Raw genomic sequence first — 17251 nt, forward strand, 5'->3', positions numbered from 1 at the left:
TCTCTTGGATTTCCTTGGGTATTTGGTTTTCATCTTCAGCTTCTCATAAGTTTCAGGCTAAAACCATCATATTTTCGGGACATTTGGACAACATGCTTAAATCCTCAATATTTATAACCCATGATGACACAAATAAACAACTCCTAAATTACTCTATGGAAGTTGTAGTTCATTGTCATGGTTGTATTTAAATCTGATAAAACAGTCTAAAGCACACTGTCATTTCCCCAAATGACATTTGCAAAATCAGTTAATTTTAGAAAACTTTTAGTAAAAGTGTGTTACTCTAGAGCTGTTTCCCTGTGTCTTCTCTGATTCATATGGAGAACAGGCTACAAATGAACAAAAATAAGAAATGACCCTGTAAGAGTAGAATGGTATTTCCTCAATAGTTTATTGGACATCTGCATATATGGCATTGTTCTGGACATTAGAAATACACAGGAAGAAAAGAGAACATGGTTTGCCATTTGTCCTCAGTTGGACTAACCATCTATTTGAGAAGACAAAGTATTTTACACGTAGGGAGAAATGTTCTTGTTGGATGTACTAAGACAGTGTGGGATGTCAAGGTAGAGTGAGATTCCCGACAGCTGTAGATTAGGTGGCATATTGTGGTTATACAAGAAAAAGTCCTGAGTAGCACGTAGCAGCAGAAAGATTGAGGGATGTTGAAAGGGTAATTCACAGCAGTGATCTAGAGTGTCAAAGTTTATTCCAGGCTCTTACTTGAAAGATGGAGTTGTACAAATAGATAAAATCATGAATGAAAATGGAATTATTACAACCAATCCCTCAGAGATACAAACAATTATCAGGGAATACTATGAAAAATTATATGCCAACAAATTGGACAACCTGGAAGAAATGGACAAATTCCTGAACACCCACACTCTTCCAAAACTCAATCAGGAGGAAATAGAAAGCTTGAACAGACCCATAACCAGCAAAGAAATTGAATCGGTTATCAAAAATCTCCCAACAAATAAGAGTCCAGGACCAGATGGCTTCCCAGGGGAGTTCTACCAGACGTTTAAAGCAGAGATAATACCTATCCTTCTCAAGCTATTCCAAGAAATAGAAAGGGAAGGAAAACTTCCAGACTCATTCTATGAAGCCAGTATTACTTTGATTCCTAAACCAGACAGAGACCCAGTAAAAAAAAGAGAACTACAGGCCAATATCCCTGATGAATATGGATGCAAAAATTCTCAATAAGATACTAGCAAATCGAATTCAACGGCATATAAAAAGAATTATTCACCATGATCAAGTGGGATTCATTCCTGGGATGCAGGGCTGGTTCAACATTCGCAAATCAATCAACGTGATACATCACATTAACAAAAAAAAAAGAGAAGAACCATATGATCCTGTCAATCGATGCAGAAAAGGCCTTTGACAAAATCCAGCACCCTTTCTTAATAAAAACCCTTGAGAAAGTCGGGATAGAAGGAACATACTTAAAGATCATAAAAGCCATTTATGAAAAGCCCACAGCTAACATCATCCTCAACGGGGAAAAACTGAGAGCTTTTTCCCTGAGATCAGGAACACGACAAGGATGCCCACTCTCACCGCTGCTGTTTAACATAGTGCTGGAAGTTCTAGCATCAGCAATCAGACAACAAAAGGAAATCAAAGGCATCAAAATTGGCAAAGATGAAGTCAAGCTTTCGGTTTTTGCAGATGACATGATATTATACATGGAAAATCCGATAGACTCCACCAAAAGTCTGCTAGAACTGATACAGGAATTCAGCAAAGTTGCAGGATACAAAATCAATGTACAGAAATCAGTTGCATTCTTATACACTAACAATGAAGCAACAGAAAGACAAATAAAGAAACTGATCCCATTCACAATTGCACCAAGAAGCATAAAATACCTAGGAATAAATCTAACCAAAGATGTAAAGGATCTGTATGCTGAAAACTATAGAAAGCTTATGAAGGAAATTGAAGAAGATTTAAAGAAATGGAAAGACATTCCCTGCTCATGGATTGGAAAAATGTCAATACTACCCAAAGCTATCTACACATTCAATGCAATCCCAATCAAAATTGCACCAGCATTCTTCTCGAAACTAGAACAAGCAATCCTAAAATTCATATGGAACCACAAAAGGCCCCGAATAGCCAAAGGAATTTTGAAGAAGAAGACCAAAGCAGGAGGCATCACAATCCCAGACTTTAGCCTCTACTACAAAGCTGTAATCATCAAGACAGCATGGTATTGGCACAAAAACAGACACATAGACCAATGGAATAGAATAGAAACCCCAGAACTAGACCCACAAACGTATGGCCAACTCATCTTTGACAAAGCAGGAAAGAACATCCAATGGAAAAAAGACAGCCTCTTTAACAAAAGGTGCTGGGAGAACTGGGCAGCAACATGCAGAGGTTGAAACTAGACCACTTCTCACACCATTCACAAAAATAAACTCAAAATGGATAAAGGACCTAAATGTGAGACAGGAAACCATCAAAACCTTAGAGGAGAAAGCAGGAAAAGACCTCTCTGACCTCAGCCGTAGCAATCTCTTACTCGACACATCCCCAAAGGCAAGGGAATTAAAAGCAAAAGTGAATTACTGGGACTTTATGAAGATAAAAAGCTTCTGCACAGCAAAGGAAACAACCAACAAAACTAAAAGGCAACCAACGGAATGGGAAAAGATATTCGCAAATGACATATCGGACAAAGGGCTAGTATCCAAAATCTATAAAGAGCTCACCAAACTCCACACCCGAAAAACAAATAACCCAGTGAAGAAATGGGCAGAAAACATGAATAGACACTTCTCTAAAGAAGACATCCAGATGGCCAACAGGCACATGAAAAGATGTTCAGCGTCGCTCCTTATCAGGGAAATACAAATCAAAACCACACTCAGGTATCACCTCACGCCAGTCAGAGTGGCCAAAATGAACAAATCAGGAGACTATAGATGCTGGAGAGGATGTGGAGAAACGGGAATCCTCTTGCACTGTTGGTGGGAATGCAAATTGGTGCTGCCGCTCTGGAAAGCAGTGTGGAGGTTCCTCAGAAAATTAAAAATAGACCTACCCTATGACCCAGCAATAGCACTGCTAGGAATTTATCCAAGGGATACAGGAGTACTGATGCATAGGGCCACTTGTACCCCAATGTTCATAGCAGCACTCTCAACAATAGCCAAATTATGGAAAGAGCCTAAATGTCCATCAACTGATGAATGGATAAAGAAATTGTGGTTTATATACACAATGGAGTACTACGTGGCAATGAGAAAAAATGAAATATGGCCTTTTGTAGCAACGTGGATGGAACTGGAGAGTGTGATGCTAAGTGAAATAAGCCATACAGAGAAAGACAGATACCATATGGTTTCACTCTTATGTGGATCCTGAGAAACTTAACAGGAACCCATGGGGGAGGGGAAGGAAAAAAAAAAAAAAAAGAGGTTAGAGTGGGAGAGAGCCAAAGCATAAAAAAGACTGTTAAAAACTGAGAACAAACTGAGGGTTGATGGGGGGTGGGAGGGAGGAGAGGGTGGGTGATGGGTATTGAGGAGGGCACCTTTTGGGATGAGCACTGGGTGTTGTATGGAAACCAATTTGTCAATAAATTTCATATAAAAAAAAAGAAAGATGGAGTTGTAGCAGAAATAGAAAGTAAAGAGAAGTGCAAACAACTTTCCTTCTGTCAATTAGACTTTCAATTTCACACATCTTTACTGAAAGGAAATTATATTCATGAAACTACCTCATAATCTAGGGTCAAAACTGTATGTAAGTCAACCATTTGCAAGTCACTGTAGATGATGCCATCTAGCAGTTTATGGATAATAGGGAAGATTAGACAAGTATGAAAATGATTAATACAAAGTAGAGTGAGGTAAGAATTACGTCATAGGATGTGAAGTTATAACTAGGGCAAACTGGATTTTCCCGAAGTGGCTAGAGCAGTATTTTGCTCCATCTGCCCTTCCAGAACCTTGCCACAACCACACCTAGTGGTAGAGTCAAACTTCCACCTCTCTTGAGATTGAGCAGGACTTTGTGGGTGCCTCTATGAATATGATACACTGAAAGTGGTGTTGCGTCACTAACAAGGTCCCCCTTGGCACCCAGCGGCCATGTTGTGAGGAAGCCCAGGCAATGTGAAGAAGGACTGTGGAAATACTGGAACTGACAGCTTCAGCTGAGGTCTTAGCGCGCAGCCAGCTGCAAATGCTGGACTTGTGAGAGAGCCTTCTGATTATTCAAATCCCCAGCCTTGGAGCTATCCCAGATGACCCCAATTAGAGCAGAGACCTGTGCATCCCCAGCCTAAATTGCCGTGTGTGTGTGTGTGTGTGTGTGTGTGTGTGTGTGTGTGTGTGTTCAAAGATAAATAATGCCCCACACGGGTTACAATGGTCAGGACAGCTTTTAACCAGTAGTATACTATTGCAATAGAAAAGAGAGTCCAAAGGGGCTAGTATCCAAGAGCTCACCAAACTCCACACTCAAAAAACAAATAATCCAGTGAAGAAATGGGCAGAAAACATGAATAGACACTTCTCTAAAGAAGACATCCAGATGGCCAACAGGCACATGAAAAGATGCTCAACGTCGCTCCTCATCAGGGAAATACAAATCAAAACCACACTCAGATGTCACCTCACGCCTGTCAGAGTGGCCAAAATGAACAAATCAGGAGACTATAGATGCTAGCGAGGATGTGGAGAAACGGGAACCCTCTTGCACTGTTGGTGGGAATGCAAACTGGTGCAGCCACTCTGGAAAACAGTGTGGAGTTTCCTCAAAAAATTAAAAATAGTCCTACCCAATGACCCAGCAGTAGCACTGCTAGGAATTTACCCAAGGGATACAGGAGTACTGATGCATAGGGGCACTCGTACCCCAATGTTTATAGCAGCACTCTCAACAATAGCCAAAATGTGGAAAAGGCCTAAATGTCCATCCACTGATGAATGGATAAAGAAATTGTGGTTTATATATACAATGGAGTACCATGTGGCAATGAGAAAGAATGAAATATGGCCCTTTGTAGCAACGTGGATGGAACTGGAGAGGGTTATACTAAGTGAAATAAGCCATACAGAGAAAGACAGATACCATATATTTTCACTCTTACGTGGATCCTGAGAAACTGAACAGAAACCCATGGGGGAGGGGAAGGAAAAAAAGAAAAAAAAAGAGGTTAGAGTGGGAGAGAGAGCCAAAGCATAAGAGACTCTTAAAAACTGAGAACAAACTGAGGGTTGATGGGGGGTGGGAGGGAGGGGAGGGTAGGTGATGGGCATTGAGGAGGGCACCTGCTGGGATGAGCACTGGGTGTTGTATGGAAACCAATGTGACAATAAACTTCATATATTGAAAAAAAAAAAAAAGAAAAGAGAGTCCAGAGTGAACTGAACTCAACTTTAATTTGTACAGAGGCAACTGGAGTTTTAAAGGGAAATTAAAGGAACAGGGAGGGGGTGGGTGGGGCTCAGTAGAGTCAGGGAAGTGAAAAATTACAGAGAGCTGGAAGGAGGAAGGATTGGTCCATGTGACACCCTTGTGGGTTTGTTAGCTGGTGCTTCTGGAAGTTAGGCTCCTACCCTCCTCAGAGTCTGGGAGACAGAAACCCTTATCTTCAGGTGTTGGTAAATTCTTCTGGCAGTTTTGAGTTTTCCAAGGCAGATTCTCTAAGGGAGAGCTAATGTCATCTTAGGGATGGAGCTGTCAGAAATTTTGTTTCTGTTTTAGTCTCTCTAGACCAAGGTAAAGCCTAGTGGAGAAAGGGCTCATAGGAGGCTGGATGCAGTTTGGTCAAGGAGAAAAATCTCTCAATCTCTCTCTCTCTCTCTCTCTCTCTCTCTCTCTCTCTCTCTCTCACACACACACACACACACACACACACACACGAATAATTTGTTTCCTTCTTAGACACAGATCTAAGCATTAGAACAGATCACTGGATTTGGTGATTATGGGTCATTAGTGGCCTTTGAAATAGCTTGTTTTATTAGAAGTTAGAGAAGTTACACTGCAGGGGGTTAAAATTGAGTTAGGAAATACATTTGAACGGCTTCTGTGTGTCAATCTTGTCCTTTAATTTTCACACCTTTAGTTCGCAGCTATTATCCTTATTTTATTGATGTAGCTCAGGAAGGTTAATTGCCTAAAGGCATTAAGAAGGAGAGGAGGGATTAAACTGTGGGGCTGGCTGATTTGTAGGATTGCTTTCCTTTACACCACGCTGTCCGGGAAGGGTAAAGAGGACAAAATCCTGATCTCTGTATGTCAGAGAAGCTGAAGAAGGATCACGTGTAATAGTGGAAAGTTCATAAGCTATTAACCATAGCCAAAGTGTCACAGATTTTTGAAAGCTTCCAAGAAGTTCCGATAAGGCGGGAGCAAAATAAAAAAGGCTGTTAGGGTCAACACTGGTTCTCCGGACGGCTTAGCTCCACGTCTCAGGGCCGCGACCCTCGGGCGGCCGCTTTGGCCGGGTCTTGACCCGTCGCGCGGGGCGCTCGGGAGGCCTGGGCCGGACCAGGCGGTCGAGGAAACCGCCACTGCTTGACACCAAGCTCGCAGACGAGCTCAGGCAGGAAAGGCTCTAGCCGCCATGGTCTCGCCCAAGCTCCAGAAGCCCGCAGCAACGCGGGAGCACGCCCACTGGAGCGCCGGCGGTAGCCATGGCAACGCGCTGGGACGTCCGCCGCGCCGGCTGCCAACTGCCTGGGCCTCATCGGGGGGCGGGGCCGGGCGGGGCCGGCGCGCGGGTCACGTGGCCCAGGGCGGAGTCTGCGCGGGGCCGGCCGGAGCGCGTCGGGAGCGGGCGGCGAGACCCAAGCCGCGGGACCCGAGCGAAGGCAGTGCCGAGGCCGCTGTGCCCCGCCGGGCCGCCTCAGCCGCCGCCATGGGCAGTGAGTAGCGTCGGCGCGGCTCTCGCCGGCGTGCGGGCCCCGACGGGCTGCGGACGGTGGGGCGGGCGCCCGCCCGGGGTGGCCCAGCCTGGGGGCCGGAGAGGCACGGGCCGCGCCGGGCCGCTGCGGCGGGCGCGGGCCGGGGGCCTCCGCCGAGGCTCCTCCGGCGGTGCGGCCTTGCCCCGGCTGCCAGCGGGGGCCCGCACCCGGAGGCCCGGGGTTTGCGCTCGCTGGGTGGCGAGGAGCGGGGGACGGCGAGGGGCGGCCAGTGGTTTTGGGGGCGGGGAGTTAGGGAACCGAGTGAAACCTGGACCACTTCTGATTTTTCAGGAGCTTAGGAAGCTCGTATTTTTATTTCCAAATCACCCTTCCTTGGCGTGTTAGTTGGGATGAATAAAGCGCCCTGGCTTGTTTGGTTTTTTAGAAAGTGATGCATGGCATGTATATATGTTAGGGGAGGAAAGAAGCGCGATTGGTAGCATAGCGTTTTCCCTAAAATTTTCATTTCAGTCATTTTGTAGCGTTTACTGAAAACTCACTGTGTGTCAGGCTGTATAAACCTCAGGGTAGGGACAAGGCCTTGAATTATGGGCATCTTTGAGGGCCATCCCCTTAACACTCAACACCACATGTATTCACATAGATACTTACATAGCTGTTCAGATCTTTGTTGGATGAGTGGGTAAGTGCAAACGAGAGCCGTGCCCCCATTGGCCAACTAGTGGACATTTAGAAAGGAAGTAGAGGAGACCCCTGACCTTGAATTTACAGTATAATGGGTGAAATTCTGCAACACAAGAATGGACAAGTGGCTGACAAAAGCATTGTTTGAACTCTCCAACACAAATGATCATAAAAAGCCAAGAAATCTGGGAGGGGATTTGGATTGAGGTGGGGCAGAAAAGGGATAAAGGGGTCTAGGAAGTTCCCGATGTGATTAATATTTGTTTTGCATAGAGAATACTTCTTCCATAATTCATATTTGCTTTCCAAATAGTCCAGAATCGTACTTGGGCAGTGAATATCTTCCCATGAGAATTTCTGAATTCTTTTGTCAAACATCAGTGACTGCCATCATTTTGAGAGTTTCATGAGATTATCGAGTCAACTTTTGGTTAACTGTGAGAGCGTAATTACTCAGGTCCGTGTTAAAACAATTTCGTGATGTTAGTATACAGAATCCAGTGTCTGTAGGGGAAGATGATCATAACTAATAGCTAGTTGTGCCTTCTTGTGTTTCTGCACATTACAGACGCTGGCAAAGACTGAGAGAATATCATCTTCATTCTCCCGTTCTTTGGCAGGAATTGACTTAAGCTATGCCAGAAGATAGTGTCTATCCTTAAAGAACCTTGGTTTATCTTACTTTTGTGTATAATGAGTTCTCTGGGAAAGCAGTACTTTCTAATGAAATGTAATTGTCATTTTCTGGGCTGATTATTACACATACACAAGTACTTTGAGATTGTTATGTGGGAGAGCAACCAGGCAATGAATGTTGACTTAGTGAAATGAAGTAGAGATTGTACGCTTCAAAAAGAGCTATCTAAATAGCAGGTGATTCCGCGATGTTTCTCACGTATCCATTTCAGCGTCTTTCCATCTAAAGTCAGTCCTGCAGTCTAGCCCATTTCCTGTTGTACTTTCCTTCTGTATTCCTCCTCTGGTAGGTCTTATTTTCTTCTCTGGCGTATTGTCTTGTGGGTAACGTAGTAGACTGCATTTGCTTCCTTTGATGTATTTTGATGCTCGTTGAATTATTCCTTTTCTATATATTATAAAGCTGGATTCAAGCATGAGGAAGCAAAATCATGGTAAAAGAATGCTTGTATTGCTTCCACTGACTAAACCCTTAAACCTTTTGGATTCTTTTTTCCCTTGAATTATTTCTCTTTCCTGATGTATTTGAAATGGAGAACACCATGATTACTTTTGGAGGTAGGAATGGGATGGATTGCCATTGAAAGTTAGAGAACGTTTGTATTTGTTTCTGTGAAAAGGTACATCTCTTTTTAAAAACTTTGTGATAGGGACATTTATTCTTTCTTTCTTTTTTTTTTTTTAACAGTCAAGTTTTTAGAAGTTATCAAACCTTTCTGTGCAGTACTACCAGAAATTCAGAAACCTGAAAGGAAAGTAAGTATACCATTTTGGTAATATAGAGGGCAGCTAAATGACTTGTGCTCCTGATGGATTTACCATCCCCAACCCTCTTATGGTGTAATTGGAGAAATATTACCTGCTCCTCCTCGCAAGAGGCACAAAGTGAGTAAAACTAGTATGGGCCAGTGTAAATCCAGATAGGTTATCTTGTGGTCTTAAAAATGACGGTTCTTTGAGGTTGACATTTCCAAACCAAGTGTTTCTTTGGCCTACTTGTTAGGTAAGATACTCTTCTATCTCTGGTGATCCCACCGCACTATGAATGACCCAGTCTGCTGGGTCACTTTGGAGGACTACAGCTGTTTTACATAAATGAATTAAATTGTGCAAGTATAGACCTCGCATTTCTTGATCATTCAGTACAAAGAAAAATTACAGAAATGCATTCAGAAAATAATGTGACTGTATCACATTGTTCTTCCATCACTGTACACTTCTGGAGCTAAGGTATTTAAATTCAGAAATAGTGTTAATCCCGAAGTGGCCAATTCCCAGACAGTCCTCTTCTGCTGTGCTTGTGATATCTCACAAAACTAATGGGAGAGGGATGTAGAAAGAAATAAGGAAAACTTGTGTTCATCTTATTGTTTTATTTACAAGCATATATATATATATATATATATATATATATATATATATATTTTTTTTTTTTTTTTTAATTACTTTGAGGTTTTAAAAATAGTTGTTCCAGGTCCATGTTAGGCGTCCCAAGAAGCTCTAGCTTTTTATATTCCGTGAAATATTCGTAGCATATTATCACGGGCACCCCAGCTTTGCACAATGCTGTTAACTGAAGTGCATGCGTATCGGGTCTGTGTCTTGCATGTTGTCCTTTTTGGTTTCCGTTAACGTCGTGCGGTGTGATGGGGCCTGTATGTAACTTACTTAACTCTTGGAAAAGGAAAGAAAGTTATGTTCGAAAAGTTGAGCTGTTTGCTTTGGCTGCTACTAACTAGGTGAGAGTATTGTAATAGCAACTAATAGGAGCATGTCACGATGCGGAATGTTATGCTTTAATGTGGAATTTTGCCCTGTGATTGCGGTTTCCTGGTTTTGATGGCTCATCCTCATTTTGTTGTACAGATCCAGTTTAGAGAGAAGGTACTATGGACTGCTATAACTCTCTTCATTTTCTTAGTATGTTGTCAGGTATGTAAACCAAATACTAATTAGATATCTATGCAATTGTTGGAGGGTTTTGGTTGGTTAGAGTTTGAGAAATTTATTTTAGTTAAAACAATAAATACCATTTGAGCATTGTTATTTTTAATCTGACTTGGTGACGAAAATGGTTACCTTGTTCTAGTTTTTTTAGTAGTGGGTTTGAACATTTTTTCCTTTTTTTCTCTTAGCGTGCAGTTAATAATCTTTACCCACTTTTTTCTTGAGATTTTTTTGTCTTCCTGATTTAAGATGGATTTTTGTATATAAATGTGTTACACCTTTGACATACACATTGCAAATGTATTTTCTGTTTTGTTTGCCTTTAATCATGTTGTAAGTAGCATGTATTGATTTAAAAATCCCCCAAAGTCAAATACTAGAACCCCAGTAATATGCTGTATAAGTTGATGAAATTCAGTGATGCGTTTAAATGATATTTTGCAGAGATTAAGTTCACAAAATGAGAATAAATGTGACCTGTCCATGTCATGGGATTGTCGTGTGGATTAAATTAGATAATTTAGGTGAAAATTTTTTGAGGATTTTGAAAAGCTATTGAGATACATATAAGGAAATACAAAAAAAATTGTATTAGGAAGCAGTGGAGTACATTAAGTCCATAATCTGGGGAAAAGCTAAATATATCTTTTTGAAGAGTGAAATGATTTGATCATTAATATTTTACTACTTATGTAGTTTAAAATTGTTTTGGGTTGTCAGGGAGAGAGAACTTTTTTAAAATATGGAAAAGTAGAAAAAACAATCTTATTTTTACCGCTTTTAACATCTTAGAAGTTCCCTTCCTCTCCATAAAAACAAAAAACAAAACAAAAAAAAACCACACAACTTTATGAAGGTATAATTTATGTATGGTAAAATACACTCATTTCTTAAGTGTACATTTTGAAGTATTTTGACAAATGTATACACCCACATACCTAGTACCTCAGTGGATATAGAACATTCTGTCACTCCAGAAAGTTCTGTGTAATCTGTCTTAGTCAGTTTTCACCTCACCCCCAGTGTCAGGCAAGCACCGATTTGCTTTCTGTACCTAGAATTTGATTCTTTTCTTTTCTTTTAATTTCACATAAGTGGAGTCATAGAGTGTTATTCCTTAGTGTCTGACTTCATCACTAGCTTTTTGAGGTTTGTCCGTGTGTTTGGTGTACCAGTAATTCATCCCTATTTCTGAGTAGTGTTCTGTTTTAGGACTATATCATGATTTGTTCATCTCTTGTTGGACATTTGGGTTTCCAAATTTTGGCTATAATAAAGTTGCTGTGAACAATCCTGTGCAAGACTGTGAATATTTGTTTTCCTTTTTCTTGGGTGAATACCTAGAAGTAGAATTGCTGGATTGTATGGCAATTACAGGTTCAGCTTTATAAGAAATTGTCAAACTTTTTTCTAAGTGGTTGTCCTGTTTTATATTTTCACCAGTCACGGATAGGAGTTCCATTTCTCTGCGTCCTTGCCTACCCTTGATACTGTTCGGCAGTTCAGTACTAGTCCTCTAACGGGTAGGGTTTTAATTTGCATTGCCCTGATAAATGATGTTGAAGTTTTAATGTGCATTTCCCTGCTAAATGATATTGAGCAACTTTTTCATGTACTTATCAGGTGTTTAGCTTCTGTGAAATATCTTTTTCAAATCTTGTGCCCATTGAAAATAATTACATTATTGTCCATTGATTTGTATGCATTGTAAAATATTTTCTGGATTAAGTCCTTTCTTAGATGTATGTACTGTGAATATTTTCTCCTAGTCTATAGCTTGACTCTTCAGTTTCTTAATATCTTTTGAAGAGCAAACATCCTAAGTTTTGATCAAGTCCTTTGATGGCCCATGGTGTTTGTTTCCTGAGAAATTTTTGCCTCTTCTAAGGTGGTGAAAATTTCCTCCTGTGTTCTTCTAAATATTTTACAGTTTTAGCTTGTATGCTTTGGTCTGTGATGTATTCCAAGTTAATTTTTGTGTTATGGCATAAGGTAAGGTTGGTATTCATTTTTTTTCTGTATAGATAGCAAGTTGTTGAAAGGCTGCCCATTCTTCATTGAATTACCTTGGCATCTTTGTTGAAAATCAGTTAGTCATATAAGCATGGATATATTTCTGTATTCTGTTCCGTTCCACTGATGTATATTCCATGATTGTTATGGTCAACCACACTGATTACTGTAGCTTTATATTAAGTCCTGTAATCAGGTCATAAAAATCCTCCAACTTTGTTTTTCCTTTTCAAAATGGTTTTTGGCTTAAGTAGGTTGTTCATATTTCCATATAGATTTTAGAGTCAGCTTTGTCAGTTGTTATATGAAAGCTTGCTGAGATTATGGTTTTATTGCTTTGACTTTATAGATAAGTTTAGAGAAAATTACCGTGTCGACAGTATTGAATCTTCTAATCCAAGAGTCAGCAAACGTTCTGTAAAGGGCTAGGTAGTAAATATTTTAAGCTTGGCAGCTAGAACCCAAGAATCGTAAGAACTGTGTTGCTCAAAAACTGTGGCATTTCTCACGACTGTTTCATACAGTAAATATTTTTATGCATTTTATATTATTGTATTATTTATTTTTTTTCCCTACAGTATGATTGCACAGTTGCCAAGCTGTGTTTTTTGTCTTTCTCATGCTTGGGCAGTTCTGCTGGTGATTTCTTGATTCTTTTACCACTGAATCTCAGGTTTATTTTCCCCTCTCAGCCACAGTTAAAGGGCTTGGGGTCTCCTGTTCTACCCATTGTTCTTTGACCTGAGGGAATGGCGGGAGGGGTGATGAGCCGTGAGAAGCGCAGCGAATGCTCCCTGCACTCTGCTTTCTCTCTTCTCCTGGGTGGTTCTCACCACGCGACTGAGGAGGGCTCTGTTCCTTCCTAACCTCAGATCAGGTCCCTGTTTCCCAACTCAGGGCAGCCCTGTAATTGTCAATTGGACCAGCAGAGAGCCCCACCGCTCACTTCTCTCATCCGTTTCTTCCCAGCTGCTGTTTCTACTCCCTTCTAACCAAAGGAGGCAAAAAAGATAAGGCTGTCCGTGCAGATTGCTGTTCTCCAGGTTTGGAATGTTGTGGGAATTGTGAGGAATCTCTTACCTTCCATTGTGATGGTTGGAGCCGCCTTGGTGCTGAGTCTCTATCTACTTCTCAGTTGTCTATGGTTTTCTCGTGCCCGTGACCACTAGTGCTTCAAGTTTACGATTCTTTTCTTCTTTGGCTGTTTTACAGATTTTTTTTTTCCCTTTTTCTTTTTCCTTAGCTTTTTTCAGTTGTATTAGCTTTTACTATTTTACACGTTTTAAAAAATCGTGTTTTCTTATGCACTGGGGAGGATATTGTGTAACTGAATTGCAGCTCACCACCTTAGCCCAGAAGTATTTTGCTTGGCTTTCCATTCCCACTGCCTTTGGAAATCCCTACTGCTAATTTTCTTTTGTCTACCTTATCGGTTGAGGGTTTTCATTAAAATATAGAACACTTCTCTGAAGTACTGTACTGTATCTTGTCAAGTTGAAACTGATTATTGTATGTAATGTAGGGCAAAATCCGGAACTTTGCAACTGTGACGGTCACAGAAAATAGCTCCTGTTGCTGCCCAAATACTGTTGTACGTAAACCTATAGCTATGGATTTTACTAAGAGGAATAAAATTAGACACTGAGTTTAATAATCCTGTTGACTACAGGAAAGGAGGGAATGCCCTTACTTAGGGGAGTTTGGCTCACTTTTTCTTGTTCAGTGTCCCACAAATTGTCTAATTGTGGAGGAAATGGCCATCTCCATCAGGTGCAGTTAAGGAAAGTAATTTGACTGATTGACCTCTTTCCACTTAGGGAATGTTGTGATGTAGACTGTCCTATAGCGTTAGTTTTAATACAATAACTTCCTTCCTCCCTGTTTCTGAAGACCATCTGCAGCATTAGGGTACACGTAAAACATCCATGCTTCTTGCTTCACCAGTTTTGCTTACCCAGCTAATAAATCCAGACATCTAGAGAGGTTTAGGTTGACCAGATGGGTCATTCACCATTGTTGGCAGCATCTTTTGGAACTTAAAAAAGAAAAGCAGCTTTATTATAAAGAAGGTTTTTGAGATTGGAAATGTATTTTTCTTTTGTGTCTGATCTCCACATGGGGAGGGGAGGGGTATGGCCTGGTGCTGTGTCCTAAACATTGGTCATATAATACAAAACGTTCTGAAGTTAAGAATTTATTTTGTTTTCTGATTAAAAATTAAGACGCACTCACTATAGAAAACTTGACCAATGCTGAAAAGAGTAAAGTCAACCATAATCCTATCCCTACAGATTAGTATTCTTCAGGATTGTAAATATTTACACTTAGTTTTATCTTCTGAACATATTTTATAGTGTTGAACTTTTATTCGTACAATTCTGCACCTTTCTTTTTATCCCAGGGTTTCTCAGCAATGGCGCTGAATTTTAGGCCAGTCAGTTCTTCGTTGTGGGGGCACTGCAGGATGTTCAGCACCCTGACCCCTACCCACTAGATGCCAGTAGCATCTCCCTTCAAGTTGTAACAGTTGTCTTCAGATAGTGCCAAATGTCCCCTGGGAGGTAAAATTGCCCCAGGTTGATAACAACAGTGTCATACTTACTGTTGCAAAATAAGCACTTCTGTATGCTGTTATAAGCTGCTTTAAGTATAAGTTTCAGTGGCTGAATAATATTCCACTGTATATATAATCCTCAGTCTTACATTGGGAGTGTGACTGTGGCTGTTCTTAGTACCCATAGCTTAGCAAAATTATTTTATGACTAGGTAGATATATCCTATAATTTATAGGTTGTGGTATTTTTTAAAAATGTTTATTTATTATTAAAATTTTTTTTAATGTTTATTTATTTTTGAGAGAGAGACAGAGAGGGAGAGGGGAAGGGCCAGAGAGAGAGGGAGACAAAGAATCTGAAGCAGGCTCCAGGCTCCATGCTGTCAGCACAGAGACCAGTGCGGGGCTCAAACTCACGAACCACGAGATCGTGACCTGAGCCGAGGCTCAAGATCATGACTGAGCCACCCATGCGCCCGGAAATGTTTCTTTATTTATTTTGAGAGAGAGAGAGACAGAGAGAGAGAGAGAAAATGAGCAGAAGAGGGGCAGAGAGAATCCCAAGCAGGCTCTGTGCTGTCATCACAGAGCCCGATGTGGGGCTTGATCTCACTACTGTGAGCTCATGACCTGAGCTGAAATCAAGAGTTGGACGCTTAACTGAGTGAGCCACCCAGGTGCCCTGGTAGGGGTATATATATATTTTTTAATTGTAAAACACACATAACATAAAATTTACCATCTTAACTATTTTTTTAAATGCTTTATTTATTTACTCTTGAGACAGCGCGCGAGCAGGGGAGGGGCAGAGAGAAGGGGACAAAGGATCTGGAGTGGGCTCTGCCCTGACAGCCCAGAACCTGATGGTGGGTCTCGAACTTGTGAACCACAAGATCATGACCTGAGCTGAAGTTGGATGTTTAGCCGACTGAGCCACCCAAGCGCCCCCACCGTCTTAACTATTTTTAAGTGTACAGTTGAGTAGTGTTAAGTGCATTTACGTTGTTTTGCAACAGATCTTCATCCTGCTAGGTATTTTTACTAGTAGATTGCTATAAGTAGTGATTTCTGTTTTTTTTATTTTTGTTAAAAAAACTTTGCCTTTAGGTACACTTGTTTTGTTACAGAACATGGGAAGTAACGGTTTTTTTTTTTTTTAAGTATTGCAAATATTAAGTAATTGAACTATGAATTAAGTTCCATCTTAATTGACATAATTCATTTTTAGAAACTGTTTTATGTAATATTATAGATACCACTATTTGGAATCATGTCATCAGATTCTGCAGATCCTTTCTACTGGATGAGAGTTATTCTTGCATCCAACAGAGGTATGGACTTCTGCTTTTGCCTCCATGCTCGTTAGTACCAACATCAGATAGATGGGACAATGTGGAAACAACTATTTTGTTGTCTACAGGGGTGGGGAGCATATGGTAAAAGAAACTCGTTGCCTAAGAGAAGAGACCAACACATAAATACTTACAAAACTCCATGTATTGTAATAATAGAAGTATGTATGGAGTGTAGATGTACAATGGAGAACAGAGGGATAGCGCCGGCTGGAGCTTTGGTTCTCCATCCTTTTATGGGTCATGTTTCCTTTGAGAATCTAATTACATTTAAGTATACTCTCCTGAGAAAAATTCGTATACACTCACACACACGTTTTGCATAAAATCTCAGGAGAGTCACAGACCCTCCAAAGTCTGCCCTTGGGTTTTGTGTGGGACTCAATGACCCTGATCTGCAGTGTCAGAGAGCAGACAGTGCTGGAATGGCATTTGAATTGGAACTTAGTGCGTGGATTCATGGGAGAGGGAAGCCTGAGCTAACAGCACATGTGTGTAAGGCAGTGGCTAAAGAGATAGATAGGGGCTGGATTATGAAGGGTTTTGTTGGTAATTTTTTTAGATTAAAATAGTCATATTGGTTAATTATTTTAAAATGCACCAGAATTTGTGTAGTTAAAAAATTTTTTTTTAAATGTTTATTCTTTTTTGAGAGAGAGCATGCATAAGCGGGGGAGGGGCAGAGAGAGAGGGAGACAGAGAAGCAGAAGCAGTCTCCACTCTGTCAGCGCAAAGCCTGATGTGGGGCTCGATCCCGTGAACCGTGAGATGATGACCTGAGCCAAAGTCAGATGTTCCACCAAGCCATCCAGGCACCCCAAAATTTGAATATGGTTTTATATAAAGATGAAAATGAAAGTCTCGCATGTCAAGGTTAACTCCTGGGAAGGTAATGGATTGGTGAATATCTATCCAGACCTTTTCTCTGCATATACACTCACATATGTAAATTTATATTTAGTTAACCCTTGAACAACATGGGTTTAAACCATGTGGGTCTACTTCTACATGGATTTTTTTTGGTAAATACAGTGCAGTGCTGTAAATTTGTTTTCTGTTCCTTATGACAGTCTTCATAACATTTTCTTTTTTCT

The 17251-nt window shown here is 40.8% G+C and overlaps 1 protein-coding gene across 2 annotated transcripts in view; it reads left to right on the forward strand.

Annotated features, from left to right (window-relative positions):
• The first annotated feature begins 6767 nt into the window (after positions 1 to 6767).
• SEC61A2 (SEC61 translocon subunit alpha 2) overlaps positions 6768 to 17251 on the forward strand; it is a 35020-nt gene continuing 24536 nt past the window's right edge. The window contains exons 1-4 of one of the 2 annotated variants that reach the window (XM_023256336.2): positions 6768 to 6911; positions 8980 to 9047; positions 10158 to 10223; positions 16058 to 16136. In XM_023256336.2, coding sequence (XP_023112104.1) covers positions 6905 to 6911; positions 8980 to 9047; positions 10158 to 10223; positions 16058 to 16136 — 220 coding nt within the window. In that variant the 5' untranslated portion in view covers positions 6768 to 6904. The remainder of the gene's footprint in view (positions 6912 to 8979; positions 9048 to 10157; positions 10224 to 16057; positions 16137 to 17251) is intronic. The other variant, XM_023256337.2, reaches the window with a different exon arrangement.

Source organism: Felis catus, chromosome B4, assembly GCF_018350175.1.
Source record: "Felis catus isolate Fca126 chromosome B4, F.catus_Fca126_mat1.0, whole genome shotgun sequence".
In the NCBI taxonomy this organism is placed as follows: Eukaryota; Metazoa; Chordata; class Mammalia; order Carnivora; family Felidae; genus Felis; species Felis catus.